Raw genomic sequence first — 19,183 nt, 5'->3', positions numbered from 1 at the left:
TAACCCCTCTACCTTAACACAGTGTATCCTAAGTCACCTGCAGTTTTTTTTCTTTTGAAGGTTGATTTTAATGAACAAAAATCTCTGTATAAAAACATTTAAACTTTATCAAATTCTTTAAAAATACACACACACACAGATCCAAATCCAATACAGAATCTTTTGAAGATTATCATTTTTCACCTCAGCATAACATGTAGAGGGATTTCTGGATAAAACTTTACATGTGAAAAAAGACCCATAGTCTTACACATGTACACACACAAGAGCACACAATCACAATCAGGAAGAACTAAAGTATATGGTAAGAATGCAAATGGAATGGGAATGAATTTCTTGTAAAGCTTATATAAAAGAATGCTGCAAAGGGGCTTCCCTGGTGGCGCAGTGGTTGAGAGTCTGCCTGCCGATGCAGGGGACACGGGTTCGTGCCCCGGTCCGGGAAGATCCCACATGCCACGGAGCGGCTAGGCCCGTGAGTCATGGCCGCTGGGCCTGTGCGTCCAGAGCCTGTGCTCCGCAACGGGAGAGGCCACAACAGTGAGAGGCCACGTACCGCAAACAAACAAACAAAAAAAAGAATGCTGCATGAGTAAAAGAACTTTCTACACCAAGAGAAGATGCAGAGAGGGGAAAGAGAAAGCAGAGGTTAGTCTAACTCATTAATAAATAGTTTGAGAAGGTCATTCAAGAACAGTGAATTTGGGGAGTTACAGATAATCCCTAGTTTTCACCACCTCAAATTCTGTGAATCTGGTAACTGATGATGCTTTGAAAGTGTCTATGTTTTCATTTTTTTGTAGGTCTTGATTTGTTCATCAATTTTTAGGTGTGGTTTGTCCCTTTTGGTGTTAATTCCTCAGTTCTCCCTCAGTGTTACATCCAATTCACCAGAAGAGCCACAGTAAGAAACGATGGCAAGCACAGAGGACTACAAGCGTGGCAGTCACGGATGGCAGTTAATAAGAGCCAGACGGCCTGGGTTTGCATTTCAGTGTCACTAGCTGCTAGCTTCCTGTTACTCAGCAAGCTCCTCGGCCACTCTCTGTCTCCATTTCCTCATCTTCAATTAGGGATCATTATTACCTACTTCATATAGGGCTATTAAGAGGATTTAAACAAGATAATCCACTTAAAGAATTTATCACACTGGGCTTCCCTGGTGGCGCAGTGGTTGAGAGTCCACCTGCTGATGCAGGGGACACGGGTTCATGCCCCGGTCTGGGAAGATCCCACATGCTGCGGAGCGGCTAGGCCCGTGAGCCATGGCCGCTGAGCCTGCGCGTCCGGAGCCTGTGCTCCGCAACGGGAGAGGCCACAACAGTGAGAGGCCTGCGTACCACAAAAACAAAAACAAACAAACAAAAAAAAGAATTTATCACACTGCCTGACACAACTAAATGTGCAATAAATGTTACCTAAAATTACTATTAGTCATAGAATTACAGGGGAATCAAAAGAATTTTCTTCTTTCTCCGTATTTCTCTTTAATGAGGTTTTCAGAGGCAAAAAAGATTGAGGATCTAGTCTTATGAATATAGCTATTTGCTTTTATGTTAGAAAAAAAAATTACATGGCTCCACATCACAAAATTTAACATCTTTCCATTAAACATCACACAATCCTCATCATCGTTATGCCCTACACACACTCTAAGTGATGTGGAGTTTCTATTGATATTCAACAATAGGGTCCAGAAATTTTAAATAAGAAATAGTTGCAGAAATGCATGTTGGGCAGTAATCTGTGGGTGCCCTAAAAGCTTGGGCCAACACAGATGCCTGGGATTCTGCCTCCAAGGCCTGGACCCACCCACACACAGTCAGATGGGTCAGGTTCCTGCAGCCCTTCAAAGCTCCATTTGAGACCCCCTTCAAGAGGGGAGCTCCTAATAGGTGAAAGGAGCAGCAGCCACTGAGGATGGAATGCCCCACACCTACTTCAGTACGATATGATAGCGATCATTGGTTTCTTTCATTGTGTCCAGAATAAAACAGGCTTCTTCCTGAAAGCTCTGTATCATCTCATCACTAATGAGCACACGGATTCCTGTGGGCCCCTGCTTGTGGACCTGGCTGATCTGGCAAGGGGAAATGCTGAAAAGCTGAGCCATTTTTTCTGTCGGTTCAACAGCTGTCAGTTCTTCTAGGTAGATGGCATGGTAAACGAAGAAAGTACCATTTGAGTCTCCATCCTCATGCTTCTGCTGCTGTTGCCGCTGCCCCCTCAGCCGCAAGGATTCCTGACAAACATAAATGGTTAGCCTTGGGCGACCATCTGGCCTTTTAATGCTTTAAAAAGTCTGGTTCCATCTGCAGGGCCACAGATTTGAATCACATCATCTCTAGTTAGTTTCAATAAATCTGCCCCTGAGACGTTTGTAAAAAGCCTCGTGAATGTGGAAAAACGGTTTCCATGCAATCACTGCTGAGCCTCCTGAGGTGTGGTTGTTGGCAAGAGGTTATCTGTGACTGGAGGGGGCAGCTCTGGCTGGTGACTTGGTGAACCATTTCCTTCCCCAAGAGAAAGACTGCTATGGGAACTGCTGAAGCCAGGTGATGGGGAATTATTGACATACATGATCTCGGGCCGTGGAGAACACTCTGTGAGTATAGTTGTCTCATGGGAAGGTTGCTATTTCTCCTTCTCATGAGGCGTTCGTTTCTCCATTTTCCCCTGTCTGTTTTTTGTTTTCTGTCTGCACCTTTGGGCTTGAAGACTTTGATCTGGCAGCTGGCTGAGTGTAAGTGCCCAGTATATTCCCCGTTCTCATTCTCCTTGAAGGTATCGGTTTGTACTCGAAATGGCACTCCCTTCTCTCCACCATGTTTCTGCATAGTGAACTCTGTGCTAATACAATGCACTTGAATAAACACAGATGTCCTCTTTGCAGGGTCCCACAGGAACTCCACTGTATTTAGTTGGTTTGGATTAGCCCTAGGATCGATTATACCCACAGACATTGGGATATCTACGTCAAGAATTCTATCTCCAGGTGGGTTCCAACTCCAGCCCTCCAGCTGCTGATGTTCAGTGTATTGGAGCCGTCTGTCATGGAACACGACACGGAATACACTCTTCACCAACTTGCCGTTAATTTCTGGTAGTTCTCCAAGTTTCCTGTTGTCTAGTATTCGGATTTCATAAGACTGGCCTTGATTGAGATGTGTCAGGGTTTCATCATGGAGTTTCACTGCTGGAGAGGTGGCAGCAAAAAGCACATATTGAAAAGAGAGGATTTTATTCTCATTATCTGGAGGCAAACTTGACTCTTCTTGCTTAAAAATGGGCAATGCTTGGACATCACCTGCACTCCCATGTCGCTTTCGCACCTTTTCTCCCGCCCCTTTCTGCGGGAACCACCTGCCGTTTATCTGTCTGTCCCAAGACACAGGCAGGAGGGTGTCTGCTCTACCTCTGGGTCCTCAGCGTACAGCCCAGTAAATGAGTCCAGAGCTGGATCCCTGACTCCAGCATGGATCCCATTTCCCTCCCTCACCAGCCTGATCCCAGCCCAATCCAGCTCTGCTCAAGTTCTGACCTCATCCAAGACCCCAGCTTCACTTTTGACTCTTACCTCGCCCTGGCCTCAACAGCACACAAAGGAAAGGAATAAAGGCAGGTGCCCCTCACTCCAGGGGTACATCTCTACCTCCCTGAAGAAGGACTCAGCGTCCTGAGCCCTCTTCGAGTCTGCAGAGGGGAATGAGGGCAAGTAGGGGTGGGAACCTGGGCAATGCAAGTTCCAGACCTGACCCGGTCTATTGGCACCCTCTAGAGGACAGTTCTATTACCAGAGCTGGCTTTGCAACTAGATCCTATACCACCTCTCCACAATGAGGGGCTACAGTCCTCAGAAGCTTCTGGACCCACTGCCCACCATCCACTACTCCACCTGGGGGGCCTCCTTACGTTCTGCAGACCAGCAACCCCACCCTTGTTTCTCAGCACTGGGTCACCTGCTCAAATCCCAAACTGGCTCATCTTTGGAGGCTCAGCCATTCCCTGGCTCCAGAAGTCCTCTCAGATGGCAGCTGGCGTCCTGGTTTGCTCCTGACCCCTCCTTGGTCACCCCACCTGCAGCCTTACATTTTGGTCCAGCTTGGCTTCTTCCCAGATGCCTTGCTTGCTGTTCCCAAGGGAGGCATCTTCTTGATGGTGGGGTCTAGGGTTCCCCTTCCCCCACTCAGACGGGGGCTCCCAGAGCACGAGGCCCAGGCTCTTTCTCCTCCCCACCAGACTAAGAACCTCCAGAGAACCAGGCCTGGCTTTCTACTTCCTCTCTTAGACTGAGGTTTTCCTGCAAATATGGCTTATGTCTCTTCCTTCCCCTCAGACTGGGAGGCCCCTGAGTCCTGGGCATGAGCCTCTCTTTCTTTCTTCGGGATGCGCGCTTCCTTAGGTCTGACCCAGGGTCTTCTCCCCAACCCTTCCACCTGGCTATTGATCTCCAGACTTTTCCACCTCCAATCCCCATTCTGTGCAGTTCTGCCCACAGCTGGGGCACTCAGGAGCCTCTGGAGCCTCCCCCAGCTCTGGGGCCCTGGGAGGGCTTCCTTCGGCTCTGGGCTGGACCTTTGGCTTGGAGCACAGGGCCTTCCTGTGGGACCGTGAGGCCCAGAGCGCCCACCCAAGCTGCACCTCTGACCTCACAAAGGCTGCCTCAGAACCTGGTCTCCATGGCGCTGCTGGCAGGAGAAGGGATGCTATTTTGGGCAGTGCGTCCGGACTTGGTGATGGGGCCAAACCCCTGCCCCACTGACCTCTTCCCTGGAACAGCAGAGTAGAGCAGTGCTCGGGCCACCCCGAGGAGGGCCGAGAGGCGGGCTCTAGCTTGGGGACGCAGGGACAGCGGAGCCTGAGACAGTCACGGAGGAACAAGTTCAAGATCTGCTGTGACTGAGAGGCCCCCAAGCCAGACGCTGGGAAGCATAAGGCACTTGGGCAGAGTGAGTCGGGCTCTAGGCAGGGCTGGGACAGGGGGCCTCCCCTGGGACCCAGGCCTGGGAGTGCCACTGCTGGGGACCACATGGGGAGGAGGTGACCGTGGGACTGTCTGGGGAAGGAACCCCAGCCGGGAGTTGAAGGCCTGGATATCTGCTCTGGTTTAGTCCTGAGTTGCTGCGTCATATGGGCGCATCACACTTCCTCTCTGGGCTTCAGTTTCCTTACCCGTAAATTGACTGCTGGGAGGCCCAGTGGTGCAGCAGAGACTGGGAGGTTGTGTGGGGCTGGGCTGCCAGCAGAGCCTGGGGGGTGGGAGTCGGGGGGCGAGTAGAGACTGGCGACAAGGGACCAAAGCAGAAGGGATGCAGATCAGAGTAATGGGTGGATTTCTGGCTTTGCTGGAGTGGTTCCTCCCTCTGGAGTCCCCTCCTGAGAGGCTGGGGCTAGAGGGTTTCTGCCATCAGGGCTAGGGATGTGAACTTAGGCTGCAGTTAGAGGGAAGCGGGCTAGAGAAGGGAGCATGCAGGATGGGGAAACTCCAGGGTTACCTTTGTGCTGTCATTTGTGAGGAAAATGGGGATTAAAAGGGGGGAATTTTCAGGAAAAGTGAGAGGGTAGATTTTGTTCTGAGGTGGGGGTTAGGACTAAATGAACTTTCAGGACCTCATCCTGCGTGTGTGTGTGTGTGTGTGTGTGTGTGTGTGTGTGTGAGTGTGTGTGTGTGCAAGGGGAGGCAGACAAGGCCCTGGAAAGTCACAGTGTAAGTCAGCAGCAAGAGAGCTTGAGGTTAGACTGAAGACAATAATACCCGCATATATGAGGGGTGGAGCTGCTGGGGGGAGGCTGTGGGCATCTCCACTGTCCAAAGCTGGGCTGCAGACTTGGGAAGGTCAGAAGGACCTCCGCAGGGCCTGGTCCGGGGACCACGAGTCCGGGGGCCATCAGGGGTGAGGGGGTGTGGCTTTAGTGCCACTCCCCATTGGCTGAAGACACCGACCCCTCCTTCTCCGTCCCTGCCAGCTCGGCTGGGTTGAGGGGTTGGCACTGGCAGCAGCTGTCCCTGTGGCTTCTTCCCTGGGGGAGCTGAGGTCTGATGAGAATGAGGGGCGAAGTTCTGAGCCCCCCAGCCCTAGTGACCTCTCTCTGGCTCCACAGCATCTAAAAATCTCAAAGACAGAATATGGCTCAGGCCGACAGGAAGAAGCGGTAAGCATCCCACCCATTCCCCTACCCCAGCCCTTCCGTCCTGCACCCAGCACACCCCCAGGGCCCTCCCTGCCCCTCTCTCAGCCTCTCCCTCATGGTAGCTGATGCTCCCAGACTCCTTCCTTCCCACCCCGTACCAGCCCATGGGGCCCAGAAGAAGGATCTCTCCCACCTGTGCCCATAGCCAAGCATGGGCTGGGCCCTGGGCTGAGAGGAGGCTCAGAAAGACCCAGATGAGGGTCAAGGAGTTGGGCAGTGGGTTCCAGCTGCCCCTGTGTAGGTTGTGCTCAATTGAACTGAACTCACCACCTCTCACCCGCTCGGGCTCAGGTCTCTTTGGGGTGAAATAAAAGCCAAAGTCCTTGCAATGGCCAAGGCCCTGCCTATCTAGTGCCCATTTCCTCTCTGACCTTCCCCCACCCCACTCTCCCCTCCTTTCCTTCAAACATGCTCAGAGTCCTTCAGTGGCCATCCCCCCTGCCTGAAACGTTCTTTCCGCAGTTCCCCACAGGGCTCGCTCCCTCCCCTCCTCCCTGTCTTTTTCGTTTTAAAAATAAATTTATTTATTTATTGGCTGCTTGGGTCTTCGTTGCTGCGCACAGGCTTTCTCTAGTTGCCGCCAGCGGGGCTGCTCTTCCTTGCGGTGCATGGGCTTCTCATTGCAGTGGCTTCTCTTGTTGCGGAGCATGGGCTCTAGGTGCATGGGCTTGAGTAGTTGCGGTGCACAGGCTCAGTAGTTGCGGCTCGTGAGCTCTAGAGCGCAGGCTCAGTAGTTGTGGTGCACGGGCTTAGTTGCCCCGCGGCATGTGGGATCTTCCCGGACCAGAGCTCAAACCCATGTCTCCTGCATTGGCAGGCGGATTCTTAACCACTGCGCCACCAGGGTAGTCCCCTCCTCCCTGTCTTTGCTCAAATGCCACCTTCTCAGTGAAGCTCACCCTGACTGCCCTACTCAGTCACTGCCCACCCCCTTTTCCTTGCTCTACCTTTTCCCGTAGGATGTACTATCTTCTACCACACAGATGACCTACCTAGGACATTTCATCTCTGCCTGTCAGCTCCACATGAGCATGGATGTTGGTCTGCTTGTGTGCTCTTGGATAGAGAGAATGAATGGGTCCCTTCTGTGCCAATGACATCGCTGTCTCTGCCCAGGACTCTCATAGGGCTTTAGACCCTTTTTCCAGAGACTCACTGGTCCTGCAGGCAGCTCAGTCCCAGCTGAAAACAGCCTTCTCCACTCCTCTCCCGCCACTTCCCATGGTCTCAGCTCAGTCAAGGATCCCCTTCTCCTCCGATGCTCAAGCCAGAAGTCAAGGCCTTGTCCTTGATATTCTGTCCCCCACTAACCACCTCATGTCCCTCACATCTAACCACCAATCTGCTAAAATATGTAAGATATCCTCACTCCCACATCCCTACGCCCTCACAGCCACTTTAGGCCACCACTTGCCCATTCTTCAAGTCTCTTCAGGCCTTGCCTCCCACCCGGGGGCTTCTTGCTCTGATGGTGTTATCCATCTCCTCCACTGGATGAAGCCATCCAAGGGCAGAGACTGGATTTTTACTTTTCCCCCTTGTGCCTGACTTATAAGTAGCTGCTCAACAAACATGTGTTAAATGGATAAATATTGGTTAGCCGGTTAAATGGTTGGCTTGAGGTTAGTTGGATAGTTTGCAGCTGGTTGGTTGATTAGATAATTAAATGAGCTGGTCAATAGGAGAATCAGTTGGTTAAGTTGCTAGGTTGATGAGTCAAAGGGTTGGTTGGTGGGTTGTTAGATATTTAGTTCCTTGGTTAGCACATATTACTTAGGTAATTACCTCATTGGCTGTTAGTTTCTTGGTTTGTAGGCTAGTTTTCTTAGATGCCCTTTATCATTCTATACCCTTCCTTGAGCTCTCTCATCTATGCCAATGGGTCAGACGACCATCTATGACATGGTGACGTCCAAATGGGTATCTCTAAACAAGACCACATGACCGGCAGCCTCCTTACTGGTCACCACCACTTAGCTGTCTAGTGAGCTCCTCAAACTCGCCACACCCAGAAGGGAACCCCTCATTCTCCAGCCTAAGCCTGCAGCTTCTCTCATGTGCCTCACACAGGCCATCGTGCTGCTCTAGCCAGAGCCTGGGGTCATCCCTGACACTTCCTTCTCCATTCTCCTCTCCAATAAGACACCAAGTCTGTCGGTTTGACTGTCTTCCTCTCACCACCGCCACTGCACCTTCCTGGCTCAGGCTGCCATCACCTCTCAGCCTGTCCGATTGCTCACCACGCCTCTACTCATGCTCCCTTATTCCTGCCTCCAAAGAGGAGACAGTGCTTCCGCTTAAATCCGTCACCCCACGGCCCTCTGGGGCGAGGTCAGACTGCCTAACGTGGGCCATGAGGGCATCTGCCCCTCTCTGCCCATCTCGTACCACTCTCCGTTCTCTCTCTGCAGTCCATCCTTATAGAATTCCTCTATACATCACACACTGTCGTAGCTGCAAGCCTTTGTCCAAGCATTAGCCCAGAACCTTCCCCCAGCCTCCTTTGATGCTCCTTCATCTGGCCGGTCTTGTATTCTCGACCTAAATTTCCTCTGGGAGAGCCTCCTACTCCCTCCTCTGGGTCAGCTGCTTCCTCCCTGCAACCCCATAGTGCCCACTCTTCACTGTGGCAACACTCTTTACAATTTTAAGTAACTGCTTAGTTAATTGTTCATCTTCCTAAGAGTGGGGATCATGCCAATGTTCTTTACTGCAGTCACTGAACACAGCAGGCATGGTAGGCATTCAATAAATCTTTGGTTCACTGGCTCCTTGGTGGTTGTCACTTACTGCGTCCTGCCTGCTTTGTGGTGAGGAGGAAGGGGCCAGGGTTCCAGAGCTCTCTTGGTGTCTGTGACTTCCTGCTTTGTCTACTGCTCCTCTGCCTCTGTGGTACCTTCCCAGGACAGTTCTTGAATTCCTGCTGTCTCAGGCTCTTCTTCAGGGCTGAGGAGGCATAGGGGCAAGACGACCCTTATATGATGCTGCATGGGAGCTGCAGCTGGATGGGAGCCAGTGGGCCAACCATTCAGGCAACTCTACATCCCCCTCCATGTGCTCAGTCCTGGGTTTGTTTCCCTGAAGTAAGGAGACAGCAAGGACTAGGGTGGGTGAGGAATGAACATGGGGTCTCAGCCAGGAAAGTGGGAGGGGTTCTATCCATGCCTGGTTTACATTTCTCACTCCCTTACTCTCTGCTGCTGTGAGGCTGGGGAAAGTCAGCAAGCTGAGGCAGGGCGTGGGTGATGTTGCTGACCCCAGCGGGGCGAGGAAGGTGAGGGTCACTCAGCGTGGGAGGCGGGGGAGGGTCACCAGTCTGAACAAGCACTAAGGCTGCACTTAGAGGCATCTGCACCCCACCTCCTCCTTAGCCTCCGGACACCGTCTCCTTCCTCACACTCAAGTCCTGTTCCCCCACCACCAACAGAAGATAGAGCCTCTAACTCACTTTTTCATCCGTCTATCCATCCAATCATGCACTTACTAAACAAACGTTTATCAAGCCTCCACCATGTGTCAGGCACTGTGGGAAGTTCTGGGGATCTAGTGGAGAGTAACAGATGAATTCTCAGTTTTCGTTCATTCGACAGTGTATATTGCACACCTACTATGTGCCCGGCACTGTGCTAGACAATGAGGATACACCAGGGAGTAAGACACAGTCCCTCCTTTCCTCTGTCCCTCCCGTTCATTCGTTCATTCATTCACTCCCTCACAAGCATTCATTTGTGTTGACCTTGCTTCAGAGCCTGGTATATTCTGCCGTCCCCGTCATCTCTGGCAGAACCTGGGGCATGCTTCAGGCCTCAGTGCTGTTTCTAGAGCCCAGGAGCAGACTTTGCCACAACTTGTGCTGTTTGCAGAGCCTCACTGCTGCCAGCTCCTGCCTGCTGCCTTACCTGTGTCCCCAGAGCTCTGGCCCCAGCAGACAGGCAGACAGACAGACAACTGAGCTCCACTCTCGTGCCTGCTCTCTCCCATCTGCTTCTCCCCTGAGGCTCTTTGGCAGCACAGATGGCGCTCACTGGCTTCCCAGCTGCCCCCTCTGCAAACTGGCCTCATTAGTGCTCGCTTCTCAGTGGTCCAGTCCCCCATCAGGAGGAAGAAGGGGCATGATCTGGATACCCCCAGTCCCTCTCCACATCCCTGGGACTCTCACATGCCTCTGACCCCAGCAGTACCAGCTGCCCTGGGCAAGAGGAGGTGTGTGGAGAGGCCACTGGGTTACCCATTAACTCAGCCATGAGTTGAAAACCCGATGGACTGTAAGCGCGCCTGATCTCATTTCTGCCCATGGGCTCGGGCTGCTGCTTCAGGTCCACCTGCATGTCCAAGATGGTCACACCGACTGCAGTAAGAAGGATGCAAACAGTACTGCAGAAGGAGATGGTGCGCGAGTTCCTGGCCGAGTTCCTGAGCACGTTTGTCATGATGGTGAGTGGGTGGGTGGCACAGGGTGAGCAGGCTCTGAGGAAGGGGCCTCAGGAAGCTAGGGCTCAGTAAGGGCAATCCATGACCCCCTCCCCACCGCTGGGCCCTGAGTCACACCGTCCATTTCCCGGCCTCTGAGCTAGGAGCCTGAGGGAGAAGCATAGGAAAATAAGGAGAGCTCTGTCTTTCTCACCAAGCCTTTTTGGGAGAGAAAGGGCTCATGGTACGTGGGAGCAGAATGAAATCCTGGGCTGCTTGGGGATGGGTGGGTCAGGGGGCATGCCTGGAAGTGAGGAGAAGGGAAACAAAGAGCAAAGAGATTGGAGAGGACATTGAGGCTTTGAGAATTAATCCTGAGGGCAATGGGGAGACATCGAAGGTTCTCAAGCAGGGGAATGATATGGCCAGATTTGGATCTTAAAAGGAAATTCCGGGCGCAGTGTGGAGCCTAAGCCGAATGGGCAAAGCTGGAGGGAGGGGAACCGAAGAGGCTGTGGCAATGACCTAGGATAGAGGTAGAGAGGGTGTGGAGAAGAAAGCACACATCTGCGAGAGTTATGGAAGAGGGAACCTGCGAGCAACAGATGTGGGGTAAATGCTTAGGGGCCCGTTCTGCGGAGCCTGCGGCCCAGCGCAGGGTGAGGCATGAGGTCAGTTTTAATGGGACCAGGTGAGGTGCCAGGGAGAAATCTCGGGGGCAGTTGGATATAGAGGTATGGAACTCTAGAGAGTGGCTTGGGCTGGAAGTAAAGAGTTAGACTACATCAGAATATGAATTGTGGTTATAAAAATTGTCCAGTGAGAATGTACAGACAGAGAAAAAAACGGAGTTGAGGACAGAGCCTGAAGAATGAAGAGGAGCACACAAAGGGGCCTGAGAAGGAGTGACCGGAGGGGTGAGGGGAGAAGTGGGGGGGGGACCAGGTTACAGAAGTGGCGGGGTCCACAAGGAGGGAGTGGTCAGCAGCGTGGGAGGCTGCAGACAGGCCAGAGAAGTGAGCGCTGACGCCTTCTTGTAGAGTATGGCAACCTGGAGGTCCTGGGGCACATGGGTGAGGGCTTTTTTAGGGGATCATGGGACAGAAACCATAGGCAAGTGGGATGTGGGTTTTCTTGGAAATTCCCTGTCCGTCCACCTGCGTCGGCCCTGCCACTTATCCCATCCAGCCTCTGCCCTTAAGCTGTGGCCATGCTTGTTTGCACCTTACGAAGGCCCAGGTCCATGAGAAGAAGGGCTAGCCTCTGGGAAGGGAAGTGAAGGTGTCGGGAGTGTCCCAGAGGCGGCAGGGGGCTGGGGGTTGGGGGGAGAGGACGAGTGTGGTTGTGTGTTCGTGTGTGTGTGTGCGTTGAGTCACGGTGTAGGAGGCAGTGGGATCCACAGAGCCCTGGAGACTCTGGACACCGAGGTTCTTATACTGATCATCCTGCCAGTGAGTCACCAGCTGGCCTTGGACAGGTCTCTCTGTGGCTCAGAGCCTGTCTTCTCAGACGTTATTAAGTGTGTTGGATCGGGCCTCCATGGGCTTTGGAGCTGGGTTTGAATTCCGGCTCTGCTATCTTCTAGCTCTGTGATCTTACATAAGCATCTTAACTGTTCAGAATTTTACTAATATCGAGCCGGCCAACTTTGTGAAGAAGGTTAAGAGATCGACACCCAGCGCACATAGGACATATGTGTTGGTTGCTTGTCAAACTAACAAGCGCTCTCAGCTGCTCTCCCCTCCCTGCCACTCGCTGTCTCCCCCTTCTCCATTACCTGCCCTCCTGAGCTGTGACACCAGCATCTGGATCCGCTCTTGCCTTAATCCAGGGCAAAGTAACTCATTTATGACAAGACATTCCAGCCCCGTGAGGGCTGTTAAACCTTGGAACTGTGGAGGCGGGAGGGTGCCTCCTCAGAGAGCTCTTAGGGAAAGCAAGCACTGACCACATGCATTCATGCCTGCCCACTGCCCACGTTTGCGTTTTTCTTCCTTTTATTGAGATTATTATAGAGCACCTACTGCATACCAGGCACTATAATGCCAAGCCCTTATGTGCAGCATCTTCCCAAATCCTCACAACAGCCCTGTAAGGGAGGTACTATTATCCCCATTTCACAGGTGGGGAGACTGAGGCTCCGTGAGACAAAGTCACTTGCCCAAGGTCACATTTTAAGTTAAGATGAAATCCAGTCCAGTCTAATATCCCTGTCTTGACCCTTCAATGCTATGCTCTGTCCCTTAGCTTAGCTGTAGATTTCTGACTGTCCCCCAGCTGAGGTAAGGCCCTCACTTTGGGTAGTTCAAGACCACTCTCCAGGCCTCTGTTTCCCTTGGGAGCAGAAACATTTGCCATTCAGTTGCTGTGAGGATCGAAGGGAAGTTACCCTTGTAAAAGAACTTTGTGAGGTTCATGCTCACAGAGGACATCGTATTGTTGTTATTTTTAGGTGTCGGGCCTGTGTGCCAAGAAGTGGTGGCTTTTTCAGTTGATAGGAAGCTCAGTGAGTCATCAGCACAAAGCTTTCGCCAGAAAAGCTACAGTGACCTTGGGTCCCATTTACTGCCGACAAGATAAGGGAAGCAGACTGTTCCACTCAGTTCCACTCTGTAACCTCCGGGGCTGTTGTCTTCCGGGCTGGGTCCGTGGCTATTGGAGGGACCTGGACAGGCTGGGCCACATTCACTGATCAGAGAGGGTGGGCGCTGGGCTATCAGGGCCCTGGAAAACCAGCTGTAGTTGTGAGTAGTAGGGCAGGGGTTGCAAACTCGTGCTGTGGGGGGCCAGAGAGAGTCACCTGAGGGTGGCGGAGATGGTGGCTAATGGCAGAGTGCTGACCTATGCGAAGACATGGCTGCCACCACTCCAGCCGACTGTTGCCATGCCATGTAGAATGCGGGCCACTGTTGCAGACCTTCTGATTTTGCAAGAGAAGCTGGAACTTCTGTGCTTGTGTCAAGACCAGGCTACCCAAACAAAACGTGGGCTGGACGGCTTAGGTCCAGGGGTTGCCAGTTGGCAACCTTGACACAGGAGATCACGTGGGGTTTATTCACTCATTCATTATTTTTAGTAAATGGTTTTGAGCTCCTACTTGGAAATGGGGACCCTTGGTCTTCAGACCCTCCATGCCTGCTCCAGCCCCTGCACCTCCTGACCCCCCAAGCCTGCCAGCCTGGCCTGGCCTTGCTCCCCACCCCCAGCGCTACTCAGACACTTTGCTCCTCCTTTCCTCTCTCCTTTATCTTCAGCCCCTCCCTCTCTCAACCTTAACACACTCAGGTCTCTCGACCTAAAACAACAGAACACAGAACATCCCTTCATTTATCACACTCGCTCTCCCTCCCTCCTCAGGTAGGTTCTCAAAGGCATGTCTACCGTGGTCCTTTCAACTGTTCACCACCTACCCCCCCTCACGCTTTCTGGGACCTGGCTTCATCAGACCCCATGGCCTGATGACACAGTGCTCACCACGCTACTCATGACCACTGGATGGTCACACCCAAAGGGATGTTTTCCAGGCCTTCTCATGCTTGACCCAGAGTCTGCACATGACCGTGTGGGCCACACCCTTCTTGGGAACTCTGCTTCTCCCTGGGGTCCAGGGCACATTCTCTTTGTTCTTCCATTTCAACTGCTGCTCCAGCTGGGGTTTCTAACGTCCACCCCTGAGGGCTGACGTTTGGTCCTAGGTTCAGCCCTCAGCTGCCCACTCACCCTGCGCCCTCTCCCGGGTGTCTTCATCCAGCCCGACGGCTTCAACTGCAGCCCTTGTGTCCACAGTTCTTCAGGTTTTCTTTTTTCAAAAACTCTAGAACTGTTCAAAGGAAATACAATATGAGCTACATATGTAATCTAAAATTTTCTAGTAGCCACATTAAAAAGGTAAAAAGTGACAGGTGAAATTAATTTTAATAGTTACTCTATTTAACCCACATACCCAGAATGTTACCAGTTCAACATGTAATCAATATACAATTATGAATAAGATCTTCTACATTTTCCTTTTCCTACTAAGCCTTTGAAATCTGGTGTGTGCCTTACACATACAGTAGATCTCAATTTGGACTAGCAGCATTTCAAGTACATAATAGCCACATGTGGCTCATGGCCATCATATTGGATGACACGGGTCTAGACTCTGATTTCCAGCAGTTTGGACATCTAGAGGTCCCTCAAAGACAACATATCCAAAACACATAGACTTTTCAGAGGAGGTGCCGTCTGAATGTGGTCTTTTTTTTTTTTCTTTAAATAATTAACATTTTGGGCTGCATTGGGTCTTAGTTGCGGTGCGCGGGCTTCTCTCTAGTTGTGGCGCAGGGGCTCCAGAGTGTGTGGGCTCTGTAGTTTCTGGTGTGCAGGCTCTCTAGTTGAGGCACGTGGGAGAATGTAAGCTGAGTTGATTGTGTGTGGGGGAGGAGGGAGAGGACATCCAAGTTTCTGGCTTGGCCAACTGGGATGGGGGAACATGGGATGAAGATCACATTTTCTGAGAGATGGTGAGCTTTCAAAATAGAGCTGGAGACGCTTGTGAAGCACCCCGGAGACTTCCAGTGGGTATCTGGAAATAGGGATCTGGCTCTCAGGTAGAGGTTTTGGGAATTAGTGCATCAGGCATATCTGAAGCTCTAGCCCTGGTAAGAAAACGCAGGAGTGACTGGGGTGAGATATGAAAAGGGCCAGGGATAGAACCCTGGGATCATCTGTATTTTATGAGGCAGATGAAGGAAGAAGAATGTGGGAAGGAACTGTGGACCGGGGGAGGCTACAGAGGGAAAAGGAAAACCAGGAGAGGGAGATGTCATGGAAGCCAAAGAGGAGGCACTTTCCAGAAGCACAGTGTGGTTAAGGGGGTGAAAGTCAGCACAAGTGAGACGATGCCTGAAGGGACCTTTGGGCAATCTGGAGGCTGGAGTCCTCGGACAGAGCGCAGATGTCGGTGACAGTTGGAAGCAGAAGCCGGGCTGAGGAGGGAGGGCAAGGGAAGGGATAAAGGAGCCAGCCAGCAGGTCCTTCCTGGAGCCTGACTGACATGGGAGGGGCCGTCCAGGAGTTCACCGGTGGACAGGGAGACCGGGCTGAGGAGGGAGGCTTCACTTTCAGGAAGGAAGAGACCCGAGCGTGTGGCAGCCACTCAAGGGGAGTGTGGAGGATACAGGCCAGGGGAAGGTCTCTGAAGAAGGAGAGAGAGGTGGGAGCAAGGGCCAGAGCTGAAGGGAAGGTGGATATAGGGGCAGGTGGGTGTTGTTGAGTGAGGGCCTCCTTTTAGGTCTCTAACATCCCTGTGAAGGGGGTCAGTGGGCCGTGTCACCTGCTGAGATCTGGTGCTGGGGGATGGGCAAGAAGTTCAGAAGTGATGCCCGAGGGCAATGGGAATGAGGCTGGCTCCAGGGCTGAGTGTGTGGGGCTCTTGATGGTTGGAGGTTCCTGGCAGAGTCCAGATGTGAGGCTTGGAGATTCCTTGAAGAAACTCCCTTCAGGCTAGGCTGAAATGTGAGAAGCTCTGAGGGGTCGAATCCACACCAGCCCTGCCCTCCTGGAAGCCCTGCCTCCTCCAGGCCCTTCAGGTGCACCTGGAATCTAGGGACCTGGACATGCCCGTGAGAGCCCCTCACTCCACCGCCCCGCCCCGGCTCCTTGCACAGCCCTCACCCAGCTCTCACTGGTCATGTCTGAGCAGCCTTGGCAGGGCCAAGGGGGAGAGGTCACGAGGAGGGAAGTCTCTGGAGGAGGGGGGAGGGCAGAGGGTCTCCAAGGGCAATGCCAGGGAGGCGTAGCGTGGGAGGGGCCGAGCGCCACTCTGAGGTTGGGGCTCCTGGGCGGGCAGCTCCCTCAGAGGCCCTCTCCCACAGGTGTTTGGTCTCGGCTCCGTGGCCCACATGGTTCTAGGAGACAAGATGGGGAGCTTCCTCGGTGTCAACTTGGGTTTTGGCTTCGGAGTCACCATGGGAGTGCACATGGCAGGGAACATCTCCGGTGAGTGGGCTGGGCCCCACCTGACAGGCAAGGCCAGGTGTCCCCTGCGGGCTCCTGCTGCCCCCTTCCGGCTGTCCCCTTCTCCAAGTCAGCCAGCACCTTGCCCTCACGGGCAGCTTGGAGGGAGAACACCCTGAGCCCTTTTCCTCTGCCCAGACGCTTCACGAGCCCCCTTGACCCCTTGTTTTTACTAGCTGGGTCAATTTAGGCAAGCGATTGAACCTCTCCATCCCTCACTTTCCGTAATGGTTAAATGGAGATGGTGGTGCCTGCCTCGCCGGGTCCTTTTGAGGACTGAGTGAGTACGCTCCACGAACGTTAGCCGTTATTATTGTTGCTGTCTTTGCTCTCAGTATTACTGATTCTTGTTGTTTGTTTCTACCCCGACACACTTGACCCTCCCTGCAGGGGCCCATATGAACGCAGCCTTGACCTTCACCAACTGTGCACTAGGCCGCATGTCCTGGAAGAAGTTTCCCGTGTATGTTCTGGGTCAGTTCCTGGGTTCCTTCCTGGCTGCTGCCACCATCTACTGCCTCTTCTACAGTGAGTGTCCCGCCCTGGGTTGTCCATCTCTGGCCTCAGCCTCCTCCCCTGAAATATGGGCTGATCCAACCGAGTGTCCTAGCCTGTGAAAATGTCTGGGAGAGAAAAGTCTTGGAGGTACTCCCTGCCCTCTATCCTACAGCCTCATCTCTGAGACTGCAGTGGGGTTTGGCTGCGGGCAGGTCTATACTCAATCTGTGTTTCCACAGCCGCCATCATCGACTACTCGGGGGGAAGTCTGACAGTGACTGGTCCCACAGCCACTGCTAACATTTTTGCCACCTACCTTCCTGACCACATGACCTTGTGGAGGGGCTTCCTGGATGAGGTCAGTGGTCCAGGGTGGGTGCCCCTCCTCAAGCCCTCCCCCACTCAGGAGGGGGCCAGCAGTGAGCCCCTCATGGTGAAGAGGACAAGAACTCTGGATGGGGACTTGTCCTTGTGCCAGGACATGTTTCTGCCAGCGGGTTTGGGCTGGGGGCACTGCTGAGGCCCTATGGCTTGGCTAGGGGTCCCAGGTGGCTGCCACGGTGTCGGCTGCCACGGTGTCTGCTCCCCAGGTGTTAGTGACAGGGATGCTTCAGCTGTGTCTCTTAGCCATCACGGACAAGGGGAACAACCCAGCACTGGAAGGGACACAGGCCTTGGTGATTGGCATCCTTGTTGTCATCATTGGAGTATCCATGGGCATGAACACAGGATATGCCATCAACCCCTCCCGGGACCTGCCTCCACGCTTCTTCACCTTCATTGCTGGCTGGGGCACACAGGTCTTCAGGTACTGCCTTGTCCAGACCATTGCTGTGAGTCTTCTGTAGGCTCCCTATATGTGGAGGGGTGGAGTAGCCCAGGAGCATCCTGCAGAGCTCCCAGTGGCCTGGGGAGGCAAGAGCGGGTCCTGACTTTCCTCCAGACCCTGCTCCTGGACTGAAGGTCAACCCTGCCCCAGACCCGCCTCTGTCCTTGAATCAGGCTGAAGCTGACCGGTGCCCCAGGCTCAGGGGCAACTCCCGGGCTAGGGTGGGGTTTCTCCTCTACTCTCAGGCCCTACTCTCTGTCTCGGCCTGAGGTAGATGCAGGTGCCATGCTGGGCATCGGCCCCCTAAGCAGGCCTCTGCCTCTTGCCTGCAGCACCAAGGACTGGTGGTGGGTGCCAGTGGTGGCCCCACCCCTAGGTGCCTACTTAGGTGCCATCATCTACTTGATCTTCATTGGCTCCAGCATCCAACAGAAGCCCCAGATACTGGAGACTCCCTCGACGTACGAAGACCACGGAACACCTGTGTTGCCCAAGACCACATCTCACACACCCGTGACCTCTTCCCTCACCCCTGTCTCTGTGTCCCCGACAACAGACCTTCAGTCCTGTCCCACCCTTAATTGACTCCATCTGCCTAGAACACCTCTAAGTAAGACTGTTTTTGACCCCATCCCCATCCCAATAAAGAAAGCCTTGTCCCACAGTGGCACCCCCGGTTCCTGGGTGCCTCCTGTGGTTGGGCTTCCCTCCTGGATTCTTCCAGGAGCTCCAGGGTTATGCCATAACCCAAGGCTGAGCATAGAGCTGAGAGGCCTCCGACTCCTTCTGGCTCTGGGAGCTGGGTCGCGCCTGGGGAAGGAAGTGGAAGGGACAACCTGTGGCCTCGGTAAGAACAGGATCAGATCACAGAACACCGGACACAGAACAGTGGACTTTCAGGCACAGGGTAGAAGGGGATAGCTTGGGGGAAGGGACACCAGCTAGCAGGTGGGGGTCAGTTCTGGATATACCTTGAGTGCCCTGGGATAGGACTCTGCACTCTCCCTCAGTTCTGGCCAGTTCTCGGACCAGGCAAGTCATGTCCCAAGTGTGTAGGTCAGAGTTCTCAACCTTGTTTTCATTATCGCCCCCTCAGGAGCCTTTTAGACATTTTTTCCTTAATCACACAGTATTTTAAATACCACAGATACACTGTATATCTGTTTATGTACTGTACACATACCTTTGCTTTATACAAAAAAAAGTAAGATTTAAAAAATCTCTCCCTTCCAAGGATCCATTTTTTCTCCCATG

General features: G+C 53.0%; 1 protein-coding gene and 1 pseudogene across 1 annotated transcript; one reads left to right on the top strand and one right to left on the bottom strand.

Annotated features, from left to right (window-relative positions):
- Window positions 1-1,936: 1,936 nt before the first annotated feature.
- LOC132427687 (alpha-globin transcription factor CP2 pseudogene) lies at window positions 1,937-4,148 on the bottom strand (annotated as a pseudogene).
- Window positions 4,149-4,846: 698 nt separating this feature from the next.
- AQP7 (aquaporin 7) lies at window positions 4,847-19,112 on the top strand. The gene is given in 9 exon segments (XM_060013488.1): window positions 4,847-4,949; window positions 6,103-6,153; window positions 10,509-10,626; window positions 16,461-16,584; window positions 16,993-17,130; window positions 17,340-17,458; window positions 17,691-17,908; window positions 18,262-18,470; window positions 18,473-19,112. Coding segments are annotated over 8 exon segments (990 nt in total). The 5' UTR covers window positions 4,847-4,949; window positions 6,103-6,127; the 3' UTR covers window positions 18,511-19,112.
- The last annotated feature ends 71 nt before the right edge of the window (window positions 19,113-19,183 follow it).

This window comes from Delphinus delphis, chromosome 6 (genome assembly GCF_949987515.2).
Source record: "Delphinus delphis chromosome 6, mDelDel1.2, whole genome shotgun sequence".
NCBI classification, from domain to species: domain Eukaryota; kingdom Metazoa; phylum Chordata; class Mammalia; order Artiodactyla; family Delphinidae; genus Delphinus; species Delphinus delphis.
Note: the sequence above shows the minus strand (reverse complement) of the source record. Positions and strands in the feature narration are given on the sequence as shown.